This window comes from Pseudorca crassidens, chromosome 6 (assembly GCF_039906515.1).
Source record: "Pseudorca crassidens isolate mPseCra1 chromosome 6, mPseCra1.hap1, whole genome shotgun sequence".
Classification (NCBI taxonomy): Eukaryota; Metazoa; Chordata; class Mammalia; order Artiodactyla; family Delphinidae; genus Pseudorca; species Pseudorca crassidens.
The window spans coordinates 71378784-71402725 of NC_090301.1; the positions used below are offsets into that span (position 1 = coordinate 71378784).

General features: G+C 35.2%; 1 protein-coding gene and 1 long non-coding RNA gene across 4 annotated transcripts in view; one reads left to right on the forward strand and one right to left on the reverse strand.

The window, feature by feature from the left end:
• Nucleotides 1-23942, forward strand: part of LOC137226615 (CD302 antigen) — a 131501-nt gene that overhangs the window by 35009 nt on the left and 72550 nt on the right. For all 3 annotated transcript variants that reach the window (XM_067741806.1, XM_067741807.1, XM_067741810.1), the window contains exons 14-23: nt 8913-8994; nt 9924-9992; nt 12420-12534; nt 16087-16122; nt 16514-16689; nt 17360-17427; nt 17709-17788; nt 18377-18516; nt 20564-20669; nt 20900-21060. In XM_067741806.1, coding sequence (XP_067597907.1) covers nt 8913-8994; nt 9924-9992; nt 12420-12534; nt 16087-16122; nt 16514-16689; nt 17360-17427; nt 17709-17788; nt 18377-18516; nt 20564-20669; nt 20900-21060 — 1033 coding nt within the window. The remainder of the gene's footprint in view (nt 1-8912; nt 8995-9923; nt 9993-12419; nt 12535-16086; nt 16123-16513; nt 16690-17359; nt 17428-17708; nt 17789-18376; nt 18517-20563; nt 20670-20899; nt 21061-23942) is intronic.
• On the reverse strand, nt 12835-22379 carry LOC137226618 (uncharacterized). The gene is made up of 3 exons (XR_010944432.1): nt 21110-22379; nt 20596-20732; nt 12835-13019 (listed from the first exon to the last, which is right to left on the reverse strand). It is a non-coding gene; the product is annotated as an uncharacterized lncRNA (long non-coding RNA).

Here is a 23942-nt window from a genome sequence, read left to right on the forward strand (position 1 = left end):
AAATTACCCTAAATTATCCTAAAGTTAGAATGTAATTATCCTAAATTCTGAAAGAGAAACAAGAATATTTTAATAAAACCAGGTGTTAACTCTGGTTAATACCAGAGTTTATAACTCTGTTTGTAAATAAAAACTGAGATGTAAAGAGATAAAATGATTGTGAAAACTGAAAGTATAATAAATTCTTCATTTTACCTGGAAATCATATTTAGAAACACAGAGTTTGTATTTTTTTAAAACTGTAAAGAGTATGTTCATCTACTGAATATGTAATGAGTAGGGAAAAAAAGGCCCTTACAGCAAATTATAAAGGAATAAAATAACAAAGCATAAAGTCCGGCATAAAGAAGATGGCAGAAGACCAAATGTATCCATTATCAGTTATGTTTAAGTCCAAGTTTGCAAATGTGTTCAGTAATGAAACCCAACTCTATGCTGTTGAAAGATACCTAAAACAAATCTTGCCAATTAGTACCTTTCCAGCCCAAGGAGTATTATGTTCTTTTCCTGGAAGGAAGGGACCACAAAGTGTTTCAGAATCAAAACATTTTGATAAAATCCATATTTTCTGACACTCTTTTTAAAATTAAAACTACTGGCAACATTTTCATATTGCAGCAATAATTAGTGCTGATTAGCCAATGGCCCACCAAAATGTGGCATCACTCTCCAATTTGTTATGGTCTCCAATTTATTACTCCTTGGCCACTTCACTTATGTTATTTTATTTCTTTATAATTTGCTGTATGGGCCTTATTCACCCAAGTAGCATTGAGTTAATAATCACAAACTTAATGTAAAACTTAGAATGGGAAAATTAAAATAATGGGCAAAATTATATTGTGTAAATGTGAATGAAAAAGCTAGAGTTGTAGTATTAATATTAGATAAAATACAGTTGAAGTAAAAAGACATTAAATGGGAAAATGAGATCTTATTATTGATTAAAGGTACAATCTACACTGAAGTTATAATAGTCAAGAACCCTTACACACTTAAGATATCAAAATGTATAAAGCAAAAATATTAATTATATTGCTAAAATTTTTCAATAAAAAATAGTAATGAGAGACTCTAACGCTCATCTCATTTATCAACGAACGAGACAGGCAAAATAGAAATAACATAGAACATATGAATAGTATAATTAAGATTGATTTAATAATATCCTCTTTATTTATAGATTAAAAAGTCTGTATATACTTCCTCTTCAAGCTCTTTGCCTGGATCACTTAAAATAATGGATCTATTAGGCTAAAAAAAAAAAAACCCTAACATTTCAAAGTGGTAGAATTATACAAGTTACATTAGAAGTGAAATCAAATCCCCTTCACCTAAAAATTCAGTGTTTTTTAAAAAAAATTTATTGGAGTATAGTTGATTTACAATGTTGTGTTAGTTTCAGGTGTACAACAAAGTGAATCAGTTATACATATACATATATCCACTCTTTTTTAGATTCTTTTCCCAAATAGGTCATTACAGAGTATTGAGTAGAGTTCCCTGTGTTATACAGTACATCCTTATTAGTTATCCATTTTATATATAGTAGTGTGTATGTATCAATCCCAGTTCCAAATTTATTCCTTCCCCCACCCTTTCCCCCCCATATCCATGTTTATTTTCTACATCTGTGACTCTTATTTACAAAATAAACATTCAGTGTTTTTAAGAACACTTTTGGCAAGTAAATCAAAACTGTATAGATGATAATAAAAACACTCATTCTGAAATTCATGAGATATAACCAAAGCTATAGCTGGAGGTACATTAATAGCTTTAAGGGCTTTAATTATTAAACAAAAATAATGAAAATAAGCATTCACCTAAAAGTTAAAATATTTATCAACATAAATAAAAGGAAACCATAAGAAAGAACCTAATAAAGATAAAAGTGAAATGAATTAATTAGAAACTGGAAAAGCAGTAGAACTGACAAATCCTAGAGTTTTATCTCTAGAAATAAAACTACAAAACAGAGGAAAAAAATCTACTGATGACTAAATCATGAAAACAAAAAAGAAAACAGATACTTAAAATGAAACCTAAGTAACAGATTATAAAATCCTTTCAATGGAGAATTTTTTAATTGGTAAGAATCCTATGCATAATTCTACGTTATTATAATGAAATTATTAAAGTGAACAATATCTAGGGAAATATAAATTAGTATATAATTGATTTAATAAGTGGAAACCCAGTATTCCAATAGCCATGGAAAAAATGGAAAAAGTTAACAAAGAATTTCTTCCAAGAAAAAGATAGTAACTACATATATGGTTCTATATGTGATCTCCTTCATATCTTAAAAAAGAGATCATTACCACGTATTTCAGTAGTATAACCAAGAGATTGTATTCCATTACATAGAAACTGGTGCAAGCATTCAGTTTATTTCACAAATAGTCTAATTCTGATATCACAACCTGTCAAAGATAGCACAAAGAATTATAGACCAACCTCATATCTAGACTTGAAAAAGTAAATACTAACGAGGGATACAATAACAAACGCAGATACACTGCTTATTGCATGCCAGATAATGTCCTAAGTATTTTCTACTAACTAATCCTTACAACGGCCTATGAGGTAGGTTACTATGCCCATTTTATCTAAATGGGGAGATGGAGACACAGAGAAGTAAAACAACTTGCCCAAGGTTATATAGTTAGTAAATAAAGGATCCAATATATGAACCCATTAGAGCCCACTTTCTTAACCGACTGTGTTATAGTACCTCAAAATAACATGCCTTGATCATGTAGGATTTCTTCCAAGAGTACAAGGTTGGGCCAGTATTAGGAACTCTATATATCTAGTCAAATACGTGATCAGCTTAATAGGTGCTGAGAATGCATCTGGTAAAATTCACTATTCATTCCTCGTTTTATATATAAATATATACTTAACATAATTAACACATAATTTCTTATTAAATTAAAAATAGAAGTGTAGTTCAACCAATAGCCATATGACACTTAATGATTAAACATTAAATGCATTTCCATGAAAGTCAGAAAAAAGGTAAAGATGCCTAGTATCATCACTTTTGTTGATCTTTGTTTGGAATTTATCCCCTGTTCATTAAGATTTAAAAAAAGAACATTACAACATGCAAGTATTTATAATGTATTAAGTGGGAAGAAAGGCAAATTATGAAAGAGTAGAAAATATACTATTTACATCAAAAATTAGACTGCAAAACTACGTCAGAAAAGATCATCGTTGTTACCTCTGGAAGATAAGATTTTGAATGCGTGTTTAAATGTTTGAACATTTTTCCACATTTTCCAGATTTGCATTAATATGCTAACGATTGTATTTTCTTCATTAAAGCAAGTAAAGTCTCACTACAGTGTGCTTGGAATCTGATGAAAAATACAATACATGCGTTCCATAAATAATCATTTATTAAGCATCTGTTGTATAATTTCTAGTATTTTAGACTTCATTTTCTAGCATTAGAAATTAATATTCAAAATTTCATTGCACACTAAGCTAATTTGAATATACAAACTCTTAAGTTTCTTTCAAGGTGAGTGTTTCTTAGCTACTGCCCACAACCTTGAGAGTAGAGTATAATGAATGCAATATTCAGACCGAATCTTTCCGGACATACATTTATTAAACAGTCATTGAAGCAGGCAAAAAACATGTTATATAACCTGTCTTGTAAGCTTACAACATCCCGGTAGTCTGTCCTTTTAGGTTCCAGTGACCATCTTGGCATGGAACGCTCATTTGAGGTAAATGTGACAATGTTCCAAAAGCAGGATTCTTCTGTTCCCACTATAGCTGGCATCAGGCAGTCCCAGTCACCTGACCCAATGACTGGACATGGGACCATTAAAAGATCAGGCCCCAGGGCTTCCCTGGTTGCGCAGCGGTTAAGAATCCGCCTGCCAATGCATGGGACATGGGCTTGAGCCCTGGTGCAGGAAGATCCCACATGCCGTGGAGCAACTAAGCCCGTGCGCTATAACTACTGAGCCTGCGCTCTAGAGCCCGCAAGCCACAACTACTGAGCCTGCGCTCTAGAGCCCGTGCTCCACAACAAGAGAAGCCACCGCAGTGAGAAGCTTGTGTACTGCCATGAAGAGTAACCCCCGCTCGCCGCAACTAGAGAAAGCCCGCACACAGCAACAAAGACCCAACGCAGCCAAAAATAAATTAATAAAAATAAATAAACTTTTTTAAAAAAGAGGGATCAGGACGTAGATCCATTTCCAGTGGTACAAGATACCAGCCTCACGAGATTCTCATACACTTTCATGAAGAGTGAGAGTGTCCCTAAGTATTTTTAGCTATTCCTCATATCTTCAATTTTACCAATGAGTGCCCATTTCTAAGATCATGCTGATTAACAAGCTTCTAAGTTTGCTGATATTAACCTATTTCTGACATTTACTCTGCTAACAACCAAAGTCTCAGGTACGGCTTTTGGACTGCAGTCTCCCTTGTGGTGGCTGCCTCTGGAACATAACCTTTGTAATGCCCTGCTGACCCTCCCCGAAGAGAGAATTTCAGCTGGGCAGCTTGCTAGCCCCTAGATCTCAAGCTTGACACACACAGTATCATACTGTCTAAGCTAAAGTATCTTTAAGGAGAATACTGACATAAACAAACTGGGTTTTGAATCAAGTTCCTAACCCAGCAAGAGATTAGGAACCTTTAAGTGGTTCAGGGAGCCATGGATAAGTACTAAGCAATGAGGTTGTGGATACAGTCAGCCCTCCATATCCACACGTTTCACATCCGCAGATTCAATCAACTTCAGATCGAAAATATTTGAAAAAAATTCTGGAAAGTTCCAAAAAGCAAAACTTGAATTTGCCTCATGTTGGCAACTATTTACATAGTATTTACACTGTTTTAGGTATAATAAGTAATCTAAAAATAACGTATATAGGAGGACATGTTTAGGTTACATGCAAATACTACATCATTTTATATAAGGGACTTCAGCATCTTTGGATTTTGGTATGAGGGAGGTCCTGGAACCAATCCCCTGTGGATACCAAGGGGCAACTGTATTTGTGGGAATCAGTTGATGAAAAATGGAATATCATATATGATATAAATGATCATTAAGAGCTTCTATATACAGAACAAATTACACTAGAAAACAAAAGTCTGAGAGGTAATTAAGGACTCTTTCTTGATTTTTTAATTTCTAATCACACTTGATGAGTTCTCCCCCTCAATTAAAAATTTAAAAATACAGGTTCATTATGTAAAATTGGGGAATGTAAAAAGTGATAATGAAGAAAATTAAAATCACCTCAAATCCTAGCTCCTAGTTATAAACTTAGTTAACATTTTGTGTAAATCTTTTCCATTTTCTTCTATTCCTATCATATACTTTATTTTCTACAGAATATACAATGATTAGGTTTTTTTCTGATCACAGAGGAAATGTATATTGAATTTAGAAAACAGAAGAGCACAAAGGAAAAACACATCACCTAATCCTTTCACTCATAGGGACTATATTTTATTTGTACTCATCCTAGCAGCTAATATAGTACCATGTATTAAGCAGACTGTAACGTCTGCTTAATACGTGCTCCATTAATAGAGAGATCATTTGCCCATGCTATATTTAGACAACGTATTCTAAAACTTATTCAATATTATAACCATGGCTTGAAGGGAAGAAAGGAAGCCAGCCCATTTATATCAGAAAATGATTCTAAAGCTTATTCCTTGAACACCTTAGCTTTTTATTGCAAGGATTGACCTTGCTCAGCAAGACATCCATTGCCCAAATTGTGTTTTGCCTGCCAAGGAATAAGGTCAGATTACTGCTCTACTTCTCACAATCTAAGTTCCATGTCTCTGTATTTCAATGAAAAGGGTTCATGGTGCACCAGATCACTAAGGCTCTAAAATCTTTGCAACTCTTAACAGCAGCCCACCAGGGAAAGCCATTGTAGAACGAAAGTAGTTTTAGGATTAGGGAAGAAAGCCTTGTTTGCAGTGCGATTGCTGCTGTATGCACTACCTCCAGTGATGTGGCATGAGTGGATTTGGATATAAATCTAAGGCTTTGCGGACTAAGCGCCCTCATCAAATAGTGTTTACTGGGGGTTATGGTTGAGGTGCTGTTTTCCTTAGGAACCAGATGCAGCAGGAAATTTGATTGAGAGTAGAAATTTTAACGCAAATACACAAAGTAACCTTTCGTGCAATGTCTTCTTAACCTCATAGCCTTAAAACCATATACTTAGTGTTTGGAGCAGAAGAAATTTATATACAGAGAGAAATTTTCAGTTTGATTTAATTCCTCAGTTATGATCCATTTCTAACCACAAATTTTTTTTCTTCCCTCGAATTTTTGAAAATCCACATTAGAGGTGTGCAACAATTAATGTGATTTCGAATTTCTTCTTCTCTTTATCTACCTACAGACAAATCAGGCCAAACCAGGAAGAAGTTACAAATGAGGAAATATTTTCCACCTCTTACCACACACACAAAAAAACCCCACAAGTAGCTACTATTTACTATATTTATAACCGAATAATAAATCTCTTGAAATGGAAGCTAAAAACTATAAAGGTCTGGGTTGCAATGAAGTTCAGTCTCAGAAAGTAGTGAAGATGAGAAGCTTCGGACAACGGGATAAACTTCTCTCTAGGAAACTGTTCTCTGAGATGCAGCAGAGGAGGCAGAAATGGGCTTGAAAGCAGAGGTTTCTAAGGGAAGATGGGGAGCTAAGAGCAGACTGAGTGGAAATGGTGGGGACAGACCCCTAAAGAAGCTTTCTGTGGGAGCTGCCTATAGAATAAATGCAGATGGCAAATGATCTTTGATCATCTTCCAGTCGTACTGTTGATTGTGCAAAGAAGATAAAATATCTAATGCTTACTTTAGGGAAACACAAAATTCCGCACAAATTCTCCAGGCCCAAATACATAATCTACAAAAATTAGAAAGAAGTGAAGTTTGAGGAAGCAAACTTGACCTCCTCTTTATTTTAGCTGTCTGACTTTAATTATAATGTATATGGCAATTATCTAGACCTGGTGGTTTAGAAATCCAGCAATCAGAAAGTATGATACATTTGGAAGTCCGTAGGAAAGCTCTGATTAGTTGAAGACACAAACTGCAAAATCCTTTTTTAGCTGCTAAATTCAAACTAGACTTAATTGTCTCCACTGGAGTTATCTTAACTCTGCAAATTGGTAATCTTTCTTTCTGAAAGAAAACAGTAAAACAATAAAAACTGAAAGGGGACCGCCCTCATATTCCATTGCAGTAAGTTGAAAAGCTTGAGGTTGGTAAGGTGAAAAACATGCTTATTGATGTTAAAATATGAGGGAATGTTGAACAGAGGAAAGAGACAAAGAAAAGCAGTTATTTCATTAAAAAGTGAGAAATTAATTTAAAATTAAGTTTGTTCCTGCCTTGGATTCACTGGCAAATATTTTTAAATGCAGACTTACTGTGTTTCCCAGCAGTCTTGTAACTGTACGTTCCATATGTTCCATATATTCTACTGAACTTGAGAGTAGGGATTAACTTTAGATTTGGGTCCTACCCCTTTTCTAATATGTGTTCTATTTATACTTAGCATTTATGTATGCATTGTTTTGCATATATAACATTCACTCTTGTACTGGTGGTACATGACATATACAATCAGAAGGTTAAATTATATGGAAATAACCAGCATCACCAACCCACCACCCCCACCAAAAAAAAAATTGCATGGTAAATGGTCTACTTTTTAAGGCCTAAGAAGTATACTGTATTTTAGAGAGTATTTTCAAATGAAGTTAGAGGTGGAGAAATTTCTTATGGTTATATCGCTTCAATTTATTGAAAATATCTCCCTGGTTTGAGTATAAGTTTAATTGAGGGGAAGGGATCACTTACAATGTATGTCCCTGCCTCTATATGTTGTTGTATGTATTCTTCCTTGGAATGCCTATCCTTTCTCTGCTCAGCCAACCTGAATACTGGCACGTGGTAAACACTTAGATTATGGCTCGAAAGAAATGTTGGCAATTCTTCAAAGACTGTCTTTTGTCCTATTAACTCTACAGAATGTTTCCTGACTTCCTACAGTCCACAGTGACCTCTCCTTTTTCCGAAATTTTTGTAGTGCTTAAAATGTATGCCAATTTTTATCATTTGATGTTTTTCAAAAATGGCCTCATATTTTCTTTGTTCATATATATCTTGTCTCCCTGACTAGTTTATATGCCACTTGAGGGTAGATATTATGTCTTGTACTTCTCTGTATCATCATTGCACATAGCTCAATGCCTTGTACATAAAAGCATCATAGTTATGACAGTTAAATATATTCACTTAAGTGATTGCTTAATTATATTGCTCTGGTATAACCCATGGAGTTTGGTATTTAGAAAATACTGATACTTGAATGCTTGTTTTACTTTAAACTTAGTGGGCAGAGGGAATTAAATTTTTTTTTAAATCTCATTTAATAAAAGGTTAGCCAAGCCAAAGGTTAGCCAGGTTCTTCATTTTAAAGAAAAGATACTTGATAGTTATAGACAAATGCTTTAAGGAAATGCTATGGTTGTTTTTGTATCTGAAAACATTATCTAAAATTGAAGCGCTTCAGTAAAAGTTTTGAATTAATCATATACTTTTTTCCCCCTCCTAAGTTTTTCAAAGCAGAATAGTTTTTGCCTTTCATATGAAGAAAATAACATAAAATTTAGTTTAAAAAAGTCTGGTACTTTTTTGACAGCTACCCTGTAAATAGGGTTCAGTTTCATTTCAGGAGACTTGTTTATATAGCTTGAAACTATGTTTCTCAGTTAGTGAGAAGGTCTTCTGAATAAGCTTACATGTCTTAAGCATTTTAGACATGTGGATACTAAATGTTTTTGCCAAATGCTGTGCTCAAATTTTCTTAACACTTCCTTTTCACATAGTGACCAGCGTTGGCTTTGGATAGGTTTGAATAAAAGGAGCCCTGACTTACAAGGATCCTGGCAATGGAGTGATCATACACCAGTAAGTTTAATCTTTCTCGTTTAGGATAATATGGAAAGAGTATTTATTTCAATAACAAGAAAGTTGATTGTTAATTAATATAGCCATACAACCATTAAGTTATGTAGATGTATCTTTATTGAAATGGAAATAGATTCACATATATGAAGTGGGGAAAAATAAGTTACTAATCTCACTTTTATTAAAAAAATAACCATACACATAGTCTCTCTACATATAATCCAAAATACATAAAAATATAGATATATAAATATAGCGGTAATTTTGGGGTAGTAAAAGTGATTTTTTTTCTTTTTCTTTGTTTTTTTTTCCATTTTTTCATAATGAGCAACGTTTATTTTTATTATTTAAAAATATGAGTTATATAAAAAAGAAAGAATTTTAATTGGAGGAAACAATTCAGGAGAACCTTAAAAAGTCCTTAAATATTATTTCAAATGTTTACATTATCCTAAGGAGAGGTTTTAGGTAACACATAGAGGAGCAAATTATTCTCAGGTATTAAATATTTGCTCCACATTACCGTTGTGTCAAGTCATTGTGTGTTCTTTCGAAATGTAAAATTCCTCGACTTCATTTTCAAATTGTAGCATATCCAAGAATAGTCAATCGAATAACTAACATTTCAACACATGCATTTAAAAAAAGTATTTTGCAAGCTCCTGATTCTTTATGACTCCAACTGTGAACTTAATACATGATTAACCTCCACTTCTGAAACTGTAGCCTCCTTTGTTTGGAATCTGAAGACCTCATGGCATTTTATAAGTCCTCACGTGATTTAGCATCCTGACATAAAAAAGAGATGAAAAAGTTTTCCTCTCTTGGCTTTTGAACACACTTGAGTTATTAAAGCTGCCTAAATTACATCTAAATTGCAGATATTTATACATCAGTCTTAAGTTATCAAGCCTCTCTTGTCTTTTAAGGTGTCTACTATTATCACGGCAAATGAGTTTCAGCAGGATTATGATATCAGAGACTGTGCTGCTGTCAAGGTCAGTACAATGCTGGAAAATCTGCATATTTAAAAAATAAATCTGGCAGTATGTGCAGTCAGGCAACAGACCCATGAAGTGCCTTTTGCGTGTGGAGCATGATATTGGGTGCAGTGGGAGGTTAGAAGTACACCCATGGCCCAGCCCTCAAGCAACCTAACTGACACTTAATTTGAGAAGATAAAATTCATATTCAAGAAAGACGACTCTTGTTACTATGCAGTAATAAGCTCCAAATGAGTGGGCTGAGGAGGGTTAGTGAAACTCAGAAGAGGAAGTGATTTCTATTGCCTATTTCCAGAAAGAGGTGGGACCTCAACTGGACCTTTAAGGATGGATAGAGTTTGTACAGGTAGGATAGGGTAAGGCATAAAAGAAAGTGGGAGTGGAAGGGAGAGGCTAGGGCAGTGAGGGGAACAATGCAGATCAAGAAGTTTTAGTTGGTGCTGTGGTTGAAAACAAAGGTGGGAAGTTAGACTGATGCCAGGTTAAGGAGTTTGTGCATTTTTTTGGTAGGCAACAGAGCATGATTAACGGTTTTTGTCAAGAACTACGGAGGGTGTGAGAAGATTCATCTTGAGGCAGATTTCAAGATGCAAAAGATAGGACCAGAAGACATGGAAGACCAGTTAGGCCTCTTCCTTTGCAGACTTCATTTGTTTATTCGTTCCATAAGTAGTATGTCCAAGCAGTCTGTGATGCTCTGGGGGGTCAACAATAACAAGATATAAAACAGTCATTGTCTTCACAGAACTTACAGTCTCGTAGGAGGTAAAGACAAGTAAAAGGGCAATTACAAGGGCTATGACAGACAAAGTGTATGTTTTATGCAAGAACAAGAGTGTTCCAGGAGAGTAACAATGACGGTGATGATGGTTATGATACAGCAGCTAACACTTGTTGACTCATGAGCCAGGCACAGTCATGTCACATATATTATCTCACTTAATACTTAAGCAACCTTGTCAGGTAGGTACTGTTACTGTATCCATCTTACGGGGAAGAAATGTGAGCTCTGAGTAACTTACATGATCACAGAACTGAAATTTAAACCCAGGTGTATGGGTCTACTATGCTATGTATGGCATTTACAGAAACAGTCAGAAGGGGTATTTGTTTATGGAGAAAATAGTAGTACATTTTAGTTTTAACTGATGTCTTGAATCCAGGCTTGCAGTAAGAAATATGCTGTAGTAAGTTAGAATAAAGAAACTGGAGTTGAAGGAAAATGTTCATTAAAAAAAGAGTTCTCTAATGGCCTAGTGGTTAGGATTCTGGGCTTTTACTGCCAGGGCCCAGGTTCAGTCCCTGGTCAGGGAACTGAGATCGCACAAGCCACGCAGCGCGGCCAAAAAAAGAAAAAAAAAAAAAATCGCAAAGGGCCAAGAAGTGGATTTGAGGCGATTACCAACATTTTATAAAATGTAAGAGGATGAGGAGGGAGGAGACATCTAGAAAATATCTTTGCTATGTAAGCCCAAGAAAGAGATTCAGGAAGATGATTGACCAGAAATGTTGCACGAAGGTTGAGACCAAGTACTGAGAAGGCCATTGGAAAGCATTATTTCAAAGTAACTGTTTTAGTAAAACACTCTGTAGTATCATGCTGTTTTTATAGAATTCCCAGTTTAACACATGAAAGAATGAAAACTTAATAGAAGTTTGTGAAGTTTCCAGAACACTGATGCAATAAACTACATTCTATGTAAGTTGTGTCCCTATGTGTGAAAAGATTGGAAGAACCTACCAAAAAAACTAAATAGAAGAGACATTGATCAGTAACAAGGCCAGCTAGGGCAGTGTCTGGAAGGAGAATCTTACCTCACCTGCCACGTTCTAACCCTCCAGAATGTTGCCCTTAAGAGATAGCAGTCCAAAAACTGATGGATGCTCCTACCACGTCCTGTCCTCCCCTTTCCTTTCCCTGTTGCTTGCTGCCTGGAATTTGTAGAGAGCCATCTTAGACCACACAGAGGAGGGCAATATCCCAGAAACACAAAGCAACGTCAAAGGTGGAACTTGGGCCCCTGATGCCAGAGTTTTATGTCACTTTTCACAGATCTGCTATGATCACAGGCTGGTGTTTGGAAACCACTGAACCAAATATTCTTTTCTAGCTTGATCTTCCCAAAATTTAAAGTTGCAAGATTCTACAATTTCATATCAACAAAAAACAGAAAAAAAAAACCCCAGTAATTTGCATTTTGGACATAAACATGACCCTATGCTATATTTTATCAGTCCCTTTGAAGGCTCTTGCTTAGACTGTTACTGCTTAAACACTGCATTCTTTCATGTGTTCATTCATAAACATATATCCTAGGTGCTAGAGCTAAAGCAGAGTTAAAGACCATAGGGCTTACAGATTAGTGTTGTATAAGGGCTGCATCAACTTGAAAATATTCTACAATCCTCTTCCTCCTTTAGGTCATTAATAGGCCATGGCGAAGAAGGTGGTATTTCTATGATGACAGAGAATTTATTTATTTAAGGCCTTTTGCTTGTGATACAAAACTTGAATGGATGTGCCAGATTCCAAAAGGTAAATGTAGTTATTCCTTTTCACAGTCTTCTCGTGTGAACTTGTGAATGCTGAGCCAGAGTACCTAGGAGGGCATTTTAGTCTATAATTATAATTTTAAAAGCCTTTGACACTACAGTTAATATATCAAGCTCCATCCTGCCTGACTCCTACCCCTAGTAAAATGCTGCCTTATTGAAATTAGAGACTACCTTCCTCTTCTGTCATGAAAGAGATTGTATAGGAGATAAAATTTAAGGCTAATTTAGGGAGATTAGGTCTTGGAATGAAGGATTATTTCAAGTGAAAGGAGAGACGAAGTAGAGGGAATCATTTTAATTTTTATTGTGTTGCAAAATGAAGGACGAAATGAAGACAGGCTTGGGAAGAATGAAGCAGGTCCCCAATCTAAACTTTACAATTTAGAAACAGTTTTCAGTGAGCTCAAAATTACTAGTAGCTTATCTCATTCAAATTCAGGAAACCAGTTAGCTTGATAGTAGAGCCTTTGGTGACAAAACAGAGAGAAAGGGTAATAAATAGATATCCTTTTACTTCACTTTTTAGTAGGAAAATGTCAAGGATGTATGACAGAAAATGTTAAGATTTTAACTTCCAAATTATTTTTAAGCAGATATTAGATACGTTAAATGAATTAATATAATGGTAAATGCACAGGAAGTTCCAGAATGAATTTCTGAACTGAATGTAAACAGATCATTGAAACTAAAGGGAATTCCTCATGTAAGTTCTCAGAAACCCAAAGATTATCTCATGGAACTGCCCATTAGGAGATTGTTCTTCTTTCCTAAACAAAGCTACCATCTTGCCTTTAAAAGAGCTTCAGATGCAACATGCAGTGCAGTAACTGGAAAGTCTCTTTCACAGGGCAAACTGGGGGGTCATTAATAAAAGGGGAATTGTGTGTGTGTGTGTGTTGATGGGGTTTTTCTTTTTTGTGTGTGTGGAATTTATTTTTATTTATTTATTTAAATTTGTTTATTTATTTATTTTTGGCTGCGTTGGGTCTTCGGTGCTGCATGCGGGCTTTCTCTAGTTGCAGCGAGCAGGGGCTGTTCTTCACTGCAATGTGTGGGCTTCTCATTGCGGTGGCTTCTCTTGTTGTGGAGCATGGGCTCTAGGTGCACAGGCTTCAGTAGTTGTCACGGGCTCAGTAGTTGTGGTTCATGGACTCTAGGGCACAGGCTCAGTAGTTGTGGCGCATGGGCTTAGTTGCTCCGCAGCATGTGGGATCTTCCCAGACCAGGGCTTGAACCCGTGTCCCCTGCGTTGGCAGGCGGATTGTGAACCACTGCGCCACCAGGGAAGTCCCTGATGGGGGTTTTCTAAAGGAGAAATTATACCTGAGTTAGTTAGTCCTGATTATTGATTAAACCTGAAAGAAGAAAAAAGGAAAACCAGCTTGGATACCTTTCAAACAAGTGGCAAAGTAACTAATATATAATTAACTTGGACAATATCTCTGGCTTGAAGCATTAGTTGTGACACTCCTATTATTCTTTGGTATTTGGCATGCCACAGAGAGTGTCACTGCTCCCTCCAAAGTATGCTTTCACTGGTAGCTGTTCCCCTGCCTCATGTTTGAGTACTGAGGCAAACCCTAGAGTATACACCAGGAAAACCTTAGAAATGACAAACCAGTAACCACAGGAAATATTATGAAGAACATATAGTTTTCTTTTTTCTTTTTAATGTATTTGTTATTTTAAACAAAAGAGAAGGGAATTAACTAGCTTAGCAAACATAAATCAGGTAACCAAATAAATAAATCTTTTAAATAATTGCACCCCTGCTCTCTCCAATACAGAAACAAAATTAAAAACTAAAGAACTTCCTGCCTCAGCCTATTTGCAGTCATTTGAAGCAATCAGTGATGGTTTGATCCAGGGTTTAAATGTTATATTAACTCCCCTTTGACAGTCCCTAAATTTCTGAGTTACAATGTGTCACATTCACTGGTTGGATATTTTCTTGGCTATTAGAACAGCCAAAGCCTGCTCAACTGGACACTTCTGTATTAATCTGTGTTTTCTGGTTTTCTTAAAGCAGTTTACCTCTTCAATAGCCCAGATCACCAAGCCTTTTCTCTAGCTCTTGCCTTTTTTATTACCGCATACAGCTGGTTCTAATTAGTCCCCTCCTCTCTAAAAGGGATATTTTGACAACCTACTTTTTTTTTAATTATCGTAATCACTATGGATATATATACTTTTTAAACATTCCTTTTTAGTTGCAAAAACAGTAGCAAAAATAAGGTTCATAAAAGTGTTTTTAGGAAAATGACCTATAAACACAACTTTTTTATATTGTGTTTCTTGATACCTTGTACACACATGCATGTTTGCAATCCTGTGTAAAAAGGCACCTTTTATTTTGCTTTTCTCACTAATTTAAAGAAATTTAAAGGTTAGCCATAGCTTTCCCCCAACATACAAATGAACAGAATTCTTTGACAAGATTACAAACAAGAAACTATGTCTATTTTTTTTAACTGATTTGCAGCATTGTTAATGGAAATTATCCAACATACAGAGGACTGAGTTAGAGAGAAAAACCACAGATGCTGGATATATAGGCAGTCCTCGAAGTAGGGTCCTCTCGTGCATTGGCCCTGATACAATAGCAAAATTAAGAACAGCTATTTTACCCTGTAATTTCTAAAATTCCTCAGATTATGTCTTTGGCTTGAAACCACGTGACCTATGACCAGCATAAAAAGGGAGAGGAAAGCAGCTAGCATCCTGAGAGGAACTGTTCTGTGCCTGGCCCTGTGCGGGGTGCTTGCATAGGGGTGATCTTATATGATCTTTACATTGTCTTTGTGAGTTAGGTAGGAGAATTTCATTTTTATAGACTAGAAAGTTGGGGCTCAGGGAGTTAAACAACGGATCCCAAGTAGCACAGCAGCAGAGTCTGAGGGCGTTTAGACACTGACTCACCCAACTTCAAAGACCATAATTCTTTGTACGGTACCATATTTCCTGCTGGGTGAATTTTATTATTTTCTTCCCAGTTTTGTCTCTCATTTTCTCAAAAGTTTCAGTACTGGATCACAGAACATTTTTTTCCAAGGATATCTTGGGAGGCAATAAACTCTACCAACCTAGGTGTATTCAAATTGCATTAGATGGAGACATGGTTCCTGAATAACCTCATCCTACAGTGATGATTATTTTGGTGCATGTTCCTTAGTGCTTCTATGTAATGTATACAATGTGTTCATTTACTTATTTGTACTTTCTAATTATTATCTATACTTTATCCATCTAGTCTTCCTTTGTGACTTCTGTGATGTAAGGTAGAGAACTGCTAGTAATGCTCTATTAATATTTAACAAATCTGCCTTTTTGGTTGCCACAAAAACAACTTTAGTGTGGGCCCCACAAAATTCAGTGTTATGAAGTGATCCTAACATGAAAGGAGATGGTTTGGCCAGAAATGGACAAATCTCAGCCGTACTGCAAGTCCTCTTGAGTTAGACTAAAGGCACTTATTAGTACGCCATGGTCTGTAATTGGATACTAAACTTAAGCCATTTGCTTTCTTCTACAGGTCGTACTCCAAAAATGCCAGACTGGTACAATCCAGGTGAGTTAAGAAAACTAAAATGTATCCAAAGCTGCTTTTACCTTTTCAGTGACGTATTTAGTTAATTATTTAAGCCCAGGCCTAAGTGCCGGCTTCTTCTCTGTCGTGTCTTCAAATGAGATGAAGTATCTCCGTGCAGGGAAGGTGATTAGCTGGTGTGGGGTGAGACTCTGAGGCTGGATTTGTCCTTCTCTGTGAGTACAGGAGGGTAACAGAGTCACTCACTGGCTCAGGAATCCTTGGTTGGATCCTTCCAGGCAGCACTGCCCTGGCCAAAGAGAGCCAGTAATCTAAATGGATTATTATTTATAAATAGTTTTGAAAAATAATCCATGCTGAGAGGGTACAGTTTGGTTTATGCAGTCATAATTGTGCTATTTTTCTTCTTTAGAGCGTGCTGGAATTCATGGACCTCCAGTTGTAATAGAAGGGAGTGAATATTGGTTTGTTGCTGATCCCCGTTTAAACTATGAAGAAGCCGTCCTGTATTGTGCTAGCAATCACAGCTCTCTGGCTAGTGTAACATCTTTTGCAGGACTAAGAGCCATCAAAAACAAAATAGCAAATGTAATTTAAAAGAACGTATTTTTTTAATATTTTCTTATTTTTACATTTATTCTGTTAAAAAAATTTCAAAAATCTACAAAAGTTAAATGTTCCTCTCAAGTAAAATTTGCCTAACAACATATAAGTTCATCACTTCGGGTTAGAAAAGTTAAAAAGAATTGCTTAATGTTTTAAAACATTCAAGATTAATTATTAATGTCAGTTGGTAAGATGAGCTTCAACAGATAATATAAATTAGTCTAATTCCTTGTCACGTTTTTTACTAAAAGTTAACTTGGTAGTTAACTTGAGATTCTGTTTCTAATAATAACTAATTTTGCAAAATAGTTTTTTGGAGGAAAAATAATTTGTATATTTTAAAATTTATAACTAGTAGCAATAGGATACTATATGTCCAATTTATATATGCCCATAATTACGGTGACCATATTTTTTGTATGCAAACTAGGGCCTGTGAATATAAAAAGAGTTTCTAAACTACTTTCTTCTGTGAAAGGACCTGGTTTATGTAATTTAGAGACCAAAGTAATGATATCTGGAAATTATAGTGGTTTGTGGTTATGATGGGCCAGGGTATTAAATCAAAACTCTTCTAGAAAAGTCAGCATATATAAGGATGGGTGTTTAGTTGTTTTTTGTTTTGTTTTGTTTTTGTGGGGTTTTTTTTCAGATATCTGGCGATGAGGAGAAGTGGTGGGTGAGAACTACTGACCAGCTAATAGAACGTCGTTTTTTGAGGTATGTGACATCCTGGATGGTGCCTTTGTAAAGTTATCGTTTAAAAGAAGCAGTCCCAAATCCCTTTTTACTAAATGGAGTACTGTTTGTAATTAGTTTTGAACATTAATCCATAAACTACCTAGACTAGAGAAACCAAATCCTTTAGCAAATGAGCATCAAAAAAAAGTAGTATAAAATAATGGCCTAACCTTAAATTTAGAATTAAAATTACTTCAGGAAAAAACAGAAGGGAACATGTAACTACGTTATGAGCTGACACATCTCTTATTTTCTTTCAGCTCACGACATCCGTTTCATCACTTTCCTATAACATTTGGAGAGGAATGCTTTTACCTCTCTGCCAAGACTTGGTTTAGCGGTAAGGTTAATTCCCAATCCTTTAACGTTAATTATGTAATATGTGAACTTCAGTTTCAATTACTAGCTTGATCTCGCTTTCCTTTTGATTATATGTTTGGCAGCTTCGTCATATTCTGATTTATTGCTGATGACAGTAGATCAAGTTCCAAATGCAAATAAAGGTGCTTTTCACTGTGAATATTTCGACTTCCTTTATCCTAAAGCAGTTACTTAGAAATAAACTGACCACTTTCATAACCAATAAGGATATAGACAAATTCACAAAGATGAACAGGCAGCAATTCTAAAGTATAGTTTAGGTCCCTTTCCCCCTCATTAGCCTTCTTCAACTCTATTTCCTGCCATCAGGAACCATAGTAACTGTGTGTGTACCAAGTATGTTCATTTTTATAGGCAATATTTGTATGCTGCAACTTACTAATATGAATGATAATAATAGAAGACAAAAATAACTAGGGAAGAAAAGGAATATATTTTAACCATTTGGGGAAGATTGATTTAAAGAGACTTTCTTCACTACTGGATGGTTTTAAAATGTGCTGAATGGAAAATTCTCACCACAGTAATCCTGCTTTTCATTTCTCAGACATACATAAACCAGCAGACTGTAGTACGAAGTTGCCCTTCGTCTGTGAAAAATACAATGTATCTTCATTAGAGAAATATAGTCCAGATCCTGCCGCTAAAATACAGTGCTCTGGGGATTGGATTACTTTTCAGAATAAGGTAAAAAGAGAATTGCTACGTTGTGCAAATGATGATTGCTTTCATGATGGTCATATGGCCTGTGGCAGAATGGCATCCCACCAAGTAACTTCACTAAGATAGACTCTGCATATTTCAGTATCTCACCTGATTCTCTACATTTTCAGAAACGAAGTTAACTCTCAAGTTAATCACGCGTACAGGTCTTTCAGAGTACCGTGTTCCTGTTCTGTTGCTACTGACACTTAAACTGCCAAAGCTGATCTTTCAGTGAATAGTAATATATTGACTAGTCAGGACTATCTCTTTGGCATGTAGGAAACTGGCTTAATTTCTGGCTGATAAATTTTCCCCCTTAAGGAAAACATCCAAGCAGCATTTACCAATCAAATTAGACCAGCATTTCCCAAACTACTTTTTGGGAATATACACATATGCTAACAAAATGTTAATCATTGATGTTGCTTCCAGAGCAGGGTTTATGATTAAGTAGCTTTGGGAAATGCCACATTCTATATTTGCTTCCTTGAGATGCACAATTCATATTGGTGTATGTATCTCTTAGGAAATGCATTTGGCTGCTAAAAAGATTACTATAGTATGCTAAAACATTTATTCTCTCAGATAAAAGAAGTTTGAAGATAAGCAGGCTGGGGTTGGTATGAAAGCTCTGTGGTCTTCAAAACCAGGCTTCCTTTGTCTTTCTGCTCTGCCATCCTCAACTTATGGCTTCCAAGCTCAAGTTCAGGGTGTTCTCTCTAGAGTCTTTTCTAGAAGCCACCCAATGACTTTATATTTCTCTGGCCATTCCAGTCTGTAAGGAGGCTGAAAAAAAAAAACCCATTTTATAGCATGTTTCAAGGAACACAATTTGGGACATGCTACTCCACACTAACGTGATCATAATATCAAGAAGAAAAAGGAAGAGGTGTGTCTGACAGCTGAAAGCATCTGTAGTAAAGTTAAAATATTAGGGGTATATTTTGACTTTTTAAAATTTGGACAATCTTTCCCCCCCCCCCAGAGTACTAGATTAATTTACATAGTTGATGTAAATTTATGGTTTTTTTGTTTGTTTTTATTGAAGTATAGTTGAATGAAAATATATTAGTTTCAGGTGTACAACATAGTGATCTGATATTTCTATAGATTACACACCGTACAAAGTTATTATAAAATTACTGACTATATTCCCTTTGCTATGCATTACATCCCTGTGACTTATTTATTTTATAACTATTAGTTTGTATCTCTTAATCCCCTTCACCCCATTAAAATATCCTGTCAAGAGACAGGGGCATGATTTCTTTAAAAATGTGGTTTTTTTAATATAAGGTAATGATGAAGAATACATATTTGAAACCAAATGGAGCAGAGTCTAAATGCTGACCATACCATGCTATGGCTATTTCACTTATGGGTAAAGTTACTTAATGTCCTTGTGCCTCAGTTTTCCCATTTGTTGTGAGAATTAAATGAGATAATACTGTGCAAAGTGTTTTAGGAAGGAAGCACTCAATAAAAGGGAGATTTTTTTTTAAAGTAGCTCAAGGACTACTCTTCAGTTGCTTAAATTAAGTGTAGCGTTGCATTCTTGGGACTTCCCTGGTGGTCCAGTGGTAAAGAAGCCACCTTATGATGCCCGTGACATGGTTTCACTCCCTTGTCAGGGACCTAAGATCCCACATGCCATGGGGGCAACTGAGCCTGCACGCCACAACTACTGAGCTCTTGTGCCTCAACTAGAGCCCACGTGCCACAAACTACAGAGCCCACGCGCCCTGGAGCCCACGTGCCACAACTGGAGAGAAGCCTGAGTGCCACAACGAAGAGCCCGCGTGCCGCAACTAAGACCTGACGCAGCCAAAAATAAGAAATAAAATAAATAATAAATAAATCTTTCAAAAAAAAAAAGAGTGTAGATCTGCATTCTTTTGGTACTACTTTGTGAGTGTCTATATCTCACAAACAGAAAATTAGCAGCCTTCTAAAAGATGAGGCATTTTCTTCCTATGTGAGCTTTCCCATGTGTGGAATCTTATACTTCATATGTGTTCTTTGTTTGCAGTGCTTTTTAAGGATCAAACCTAAGTCTCTTACATTTTCTGAAGCCAGCGATACTTGTCACACCTATGGTGGAACCCTTCCTTCAGTGCTGAGCCAGAGAGAACAAGGTAGCAGAATTTTTTCGTAAACATGTTTTATTCTGATCTGGAGGCCATGTTTGTGTTGGGAGGCTGTGGGGAATTAACACATACAAAGAATCTTATTAAATTACTTTTTACAGAGTAGGTGAAAGATTATCCTGGTAGTTAGATAAGCAAGAGGTATTCACTGACATTTTTAGTATATCTTTAATTTGAATAAGTCAAATTTTTTTTAAAAAAAAAAATCTTTCTGACAGATTTTATTACATCCTTGCTTCCGGATATGGAAGCTACTTTATGGATTGGTTTGCGCTGGACTGCCTATGAGAAGATAAACAAATGGATGGATAACAGAGAGCTGACATACAGTAACTTTCACCCATTATTGGTTGGTCGGAGGCTGAGAATACCAACAAATGTAAGGTTTTTTTTTTTTAATCAGTAAACTATGTAGCTCTATGAAATACCTGAGTCTTCCACAAATTATTGGATTAAGAACAAGGGCCTATTTCATGAGTCGACTTATATGAAACGTCCAAATAGGCAAATCTATAAAGATAGAAAGTAGATTACTGGTTGCCAGAGGCTAAGAGGCTAAAAGGATTGGTGGTGATGGCCTAAAGCATATGGGATTTCTTTCTGGGGTGGTGAAAATGTTCTAAAATTGATTAGGGGTGATGGTTGCACAACTCTGTGAATATACTAAAAACTATAGAATATATGCTTTAAATCAATGAATTAAACCATCTATGAATTATATCAATAATGCTGTCACAAGAAGAATAACAACAGAGCTTCCACAGCCTTCACGTAGATGCCCTAGTTTTTCATAGTAGTATCAGATTCCATAGCACTTATTTCATAACCATGTAAAACCATCAATAGTGAGTTACAAATAGAAGCTAATATAAATGCTTTACTTATCATCTTGGAATTTGGAGCTGTCAGCCTCAGTCTCCTGAGGTTAAAACGTACAAAGTCTGTGGTTAGTGATCATTTTTCCCTAAGATCTAAATGTAAAGAAGCTATAGAATGGAAGAAGGCATTATATCAACAGTAGTTACCCTGTACCATGATATTGCTGCCCACTACTTCTGTCTTCCTTATTTACTGGATACAAACCACCTTTTGCACAAAAGGCAAAGATAAAGAGATTAACTTTAAAGTTGAATTCCAAAAGTACATCCTAGACAATATCAACTGATATTCCTGATGCAATGGCACTTTGCTCAACGTTGATGTTGGTGGTAAAGGGAACTCTGCAACATGTGTAATTATGTACAAAGTAAATATCAAAATAATGCTTGGTTATTGTAGAACATTTGGAAGTTATAGAAGAGTAAACAAAATAAAGAAAAATATCAACCCTTATCCTGCTTATACTTAGGCTGGTAGCTTTTAAACTTTTAACTCATGACCCATAGTAAGAAATAAATTTAAATTACCATTCAGCACATAGATATAAATATAATATTGAATTGAAACAAAAGTTTCAGGAAATAATACTTACCCTTAGAGCTTATATTTCTTTCTTTTCTATTCTACTCTAGTCTGATCTAGTCTAGTCAACCTATTTTCTGTGTTCTATCCTATTCTATTTCATTGTCACAAATAAGAATCAAGATCCACTGAACTGGTTTCATGAGCTACTAAATAAGTCTCAAACCATATTTGAATCCTGATCTAGGAAATCACAATGAATATTTCAGCATTTTTCTTCTAGGGCTTTTCTATACATTGTCTTCTTGACATAGATAAGATCATAGTATATATACTGTTGTATCTACTTTTCTCACTTAGTATTATATCATAAGTAGTTTCTTATGCCATTAAAAGATGTGCTTGATAAGCATTTTGATGGCTGCACAATATTTCTTGATAGATATACCATCATTTACCTAAACAATGCTGGGTATTTTGGCTGTTTCCAGTTTTGCATAATTCTTAATAGTGCTGCAATTAACATCTTCATGCATAATCTTTGCCGTATATTTCAGGTTACCTCCCTAAGATAGATTTAGGAAGTGATATAGCCAGATCAAAAAATATAAGTAGTTGTAAAACTCTGGTTACCAAATTGGTTTCCAGAACGGTTTATGAGTTTATATTTTTGTCAGCAATATATTGTGATTACTTTTCTATTCATACCAGTGTGTTAATAATTTCCAACATTTATTGAGCAGCTAATATGTGTCAGACACTCTGCTAATGCATCACATGCATTATTTCATTTAATCTGCACAATAGATGTGAAACAGTCTGTACTCCTCTCCTATCTTAGAAATGTGGAGACAAACAGAGAGAGTCATGTAACTTCCCAGAAATCATGCAGGGTATGCGTGCAGGGTCGGCATTTAAATCCAAGTCTGCAGAGTCAGCATTCTTAGCTTCTCTACTGCATTGCTTCTACTACAATGCTCTAAGGAGAATTGTCTTTTTAAAATTCTTGCTAATTTGATAGTTTAAATGATATCATATTTTCATTTGTATTGCTCTGATTTCTAATGAAAACATATAAATTCAGTAATAATTTGAATTTCATCCAATGTGAATTTCTTATTCTTTGACAATTTATCAAAGCCTTCATGTATTTCTTATTGATTTTATGACTGTGTAAATACTAAGTGTGCTAACCCTGTGTTTCTTGCATTTATTGCAGATATTTTCACAGGTTTTTTTTTTCTTTAGGTCTAATACCAAAAATATTACAGAAATAAGTCTTGATTTTTTTGGTATGTGTTCAACTCTATTTCTTTTTTTCCCCTCCATTGCTTTTAGGTTAGAAAGTCCCTCATGTAAATGTTAGTTAAATGAATGCCTTTATTTTCTTCATTTTGTTTTATAGCTTGCTTTTTTGTTCTGACAATATGATACATCCATGGTATATGGCATATGTTGTCAATGGTTACTTAATCCTTTTCCCTAATCCTGGCCAATTGTCTAGCATCATTTGTTGTATATACTTCCATCTGTTAAAATCAATATAGAATGCCTTTTTTATCATATGTGAAGTGTGCATGTGTATGTATCTGTGTGTGTATGAGACATATTCTTGTATAGCTCCCACACTGATCTAAATACTATAATGTTGCCATATTTCAAAAAATATAATAGGATTAGTTATCCTTTGTTGTATGTCTTTTAAAAATATTTTTAGCTGTTTTTGTCTATTCTTCAAGACAAACTAGAATTATTTAGTTAATTTCCAATCTAAACAATTCAATAGAAAACTTCTGATAAGAATTTGACAACATTTTAGGAAGAATTGACATCTTTGTATTAATTTTCCCTCAAGAATAT